At 35.9% G+C, this 3069-nt stretch overlaps 1 protein-coding gene across 1 annotated transcript; it reads left to right on the top strand.

Moving 5' to 3' along the window:
- Positions 1-336: 336 nt before the first annotated feature.
- On the top strand, positions 337-1196 carry HELRODRAFT_147860 (hypothetical protein; the record flags this gene model as incomplete). The annotated part of the gene is made up of 3 exons (XM_009017093.1): positions 337-433; positions 721-791; positions 1119-1196. Coding segments are annotated over 3 exons (246 nt in total), but the record flags the coding sequence as incomplete, so codon positions are not given.
- Positions 1197-3069: the final 1873 nt, after the last annotated feature.

The following is a 3069-nucleotide window of genomic DNA, read 5'->3' as shown; positions in this document are numbered from 1 at the left end:
GAAGAGGAAGCCATTGGTTCGTTGTTGATGATGTTGACGAGTGTTGTTCATTTTGTTGTTGTTGTTGTTGTTGTTATCAGTTCGTTTCACTCTTAATTCACTCCCATACACTCCTACGTTCACACCAAAGTTCACAGACAAACTAATTCACACCCAATATATAATACACATTTATTCATTCATAGCCAAATTCGCATGAAGGGAAATTCAAATCCGACACAAAAACACACACAAACACGCACAAAAACAAACACAAACACGCACAAAAACAAACACAAACACGCACACAAACAGTCGAACATTCATAGAGAGAAGTTTAAGTCAACAAGCTGCCAGATAAAGGAGGGCGATTGCGTCAATGTTGACGTCACAGGGCCTGGAGCTGTGGTTGCCCTCAGCCTCATGTTCTTCAACTCTATGAATAGGTCTGTATGTGTGTATGTATGTATTTGTGTGTGTGTGTGTGTGTGTGTGTGTGTGTGTATGTGTGTGTGTGTGTTTTTTTAGTCTTGCGTTTTTATCCTAATGGTTTTTTGTGACTTTGTATGTATGTGTATATGAGAGAGAGAGAGAGAGAGAGAGAGAGAGAGAGAGAGAGAGACTTTGTATGTATGTGTATATGAGAGAGAGAGAAAGAGAGAGAGAGAGAGAGAGAAAATAGATGAATAATACGAAAAAATAATGATTATTGTACCCACACACCTTCAAACAGTTCAGTAGCAGAATGGCTAACAACCCCAGACACACCATCTCTTCTGGAAAATGTAAAACCAGACCTCCTGATGTTAAGGGTTGGTTTTTGTTGCTCTTGTTGTCGTTATTATTATTATTTTTAATGTTGTTGTTGTTATTCTTTTTGATGTTATCGTTAATATTATTATTATTATCATCGTCGTACGCTATCTATTGCGACAGAAATGTGAAACGAATCAATTTTAAAGCTAATTAACTCTGGTCGTACTCTCCTCTCGATTCGAATGATGAGCCTTGCAGATTAATACTCTATTCATTGCATTTGACATTTCATTATTTTATTTTATTTTTACTGCCATTTTCGTTGATTTTATTGCTAAATGAAAGATTGTTCCCATTGTCGTTGTTGTTGTGACCAAACACAGACTATAGGTTATGGGCTGGTAATGTGGAAACATGTTGAGCCTACAATGAAATGGATTGATAAAAACATACCTAAGGTTGGTTGATTGATTGATTGATTGATTGATCGTTCATTCATTCATTCATTCATCCATTAATTTAGTTTATTCATTGCGCAGATAATAAAGCAGTGCGCCTTTGACAAGTGCAACATGGCTCAAAATGACGAGATGGCTGTTGATCTAGAACATATGAGGTTAATTAAATAGTAAATTGCTTTATTAATTAATTAATTAATTCTTAATTAATTACCATTAGACAACCTGTTGGTATTAGTAGTTAAATAAAACTATCAAATTTAAATACACCATTACTACTGCTATCAACTCTGTCAATCAACTCTTCAATCAATCATTCATTCCTCCAATTAATCTAGCAATCCATCAATCATTCAATGTCAAATTAATCTATCTATTAACTAATCAATCAATCTATTAACTAATTAGTCAATCAACCAATCACTCCATTATCCAATGGACCAATCAAACAGTCAATCGTACGTGAACATAATGGCCGGCGGATGTATGGTCATTGCACTGAAATACGCTGGCTCAGCTGATCTGAAAGCCTATAATTGTTTGGTAATAATTACGGCTATAATAATTATAATAATATTATATTATTTTATTCCATAATTAATTTATGTAGCACAAGTGTTTCGACCGGATTATGCGCTGGCAAAAAAGACCTAGCTCTCTACAAATGGCTGGGAGGTATACACTGGAGCAGTGTCTGTGCGTCGTCGTTCTCAGTATGTCTATGGTTAGTGGTTGTTTATTTTGTTTGTAGTTGTAGTAGTAGCAGCAGTAGTAGTAGCAGCAGCAGTAGAAGTAGTAGCAGTAATATTAGCAGCAGCAGTAGTAGAAGCACAGATGGATATGTATTGAAACAGTGTTTTTGTCTCGTTGTTCTTACTATATCCGTGGTGAGTTGTTATATCCAGTTTTATGACGTAATAAATAATAATAATAATAATAGTAATACTGATAATAATAATACCAAAAAATACCAAATGATACCAAATGATATCAAGGTCATGTGCGGTACCGGGTACCTACCCTTACTAAGAATCTGTCGCCATCTTAGGTCACGCATCAACACCCACGTGCACTACGGCAACCATATGGCGATTGGGATGGCCTGCGGTTTGCTGGTGCTTGGAGGCGGAAAGTAGGTTCTGATGATGATGATGACGACGACGATGATGATGACGTAGATTTGGATGACTAGAGCTTTACTACTTAGGTAGGTTACAATGACGCAGACGATGATGATAGTAAAAACAATGACGACGATGATGATGATGTTAACGATGATAATGATGCTAAAGATGATGACGATACAGATATACCTTATCAACGAAACCTGAAGCCATAGCAGCTATGTTCTGCGCGTTCTTTCCCAAGTGGCCTATACACGCTAATGATAACAGGTTTCGAAGACATTTGCTGGCGTATCATTATCATTATTATTGTTGTTATTATTATCATTATTATTATTATTATTATTATTATTATTATAACAATCCCCTTGAGGTTGTTTTAATACTTTTGATTTGTCCCTCATTAACTTAATATATATATGGACTGATGAATTAATTTATCGACTACCTTATCTATACAGCAATTTCGTCGTCCTATAGTATTTACTGCGATAGAAATGCAAGTTAAATGAACCGCATTTGGGACTGATCTGCTCTCGTGGTAGTCGTTCTTTTAATAGGATGACGAGCTTCGGAGATCAGTTCATGTCATTTTACTACATATATATATATACTTTTAATCTTGATTATCATTGACAGTTATCGTTTCTTTCACTTCATGTATGCTTTCACGGTGAAAATAAATCTTCATGATTCCTCCAGATTTCACTTGCAGGCTCTCAGGCACATGTATGTGCTCGCTGTCGAGAGGA

The sequence above is a fragment of the Helobdella robusta genome, assembly GCF_000326865.2.
Source record: "Helobdella robusta unplaced genomic scaffold HELROscaffold_2, whole genome shotgun sequence".
NCBI classification, from domain to species: domain Eukaryota; kingdom Metazoa; phylum Annelida; class Clitellata; order Rhynchobdellida; family Glossiphoniidae; genus Helobdella; species Helobdella robusta.
The sequence above is the reverse complement of the archived record's forward strand: the minus strand, read 5'-3'. Positions and strand labels throughout refer to the sequence as shown.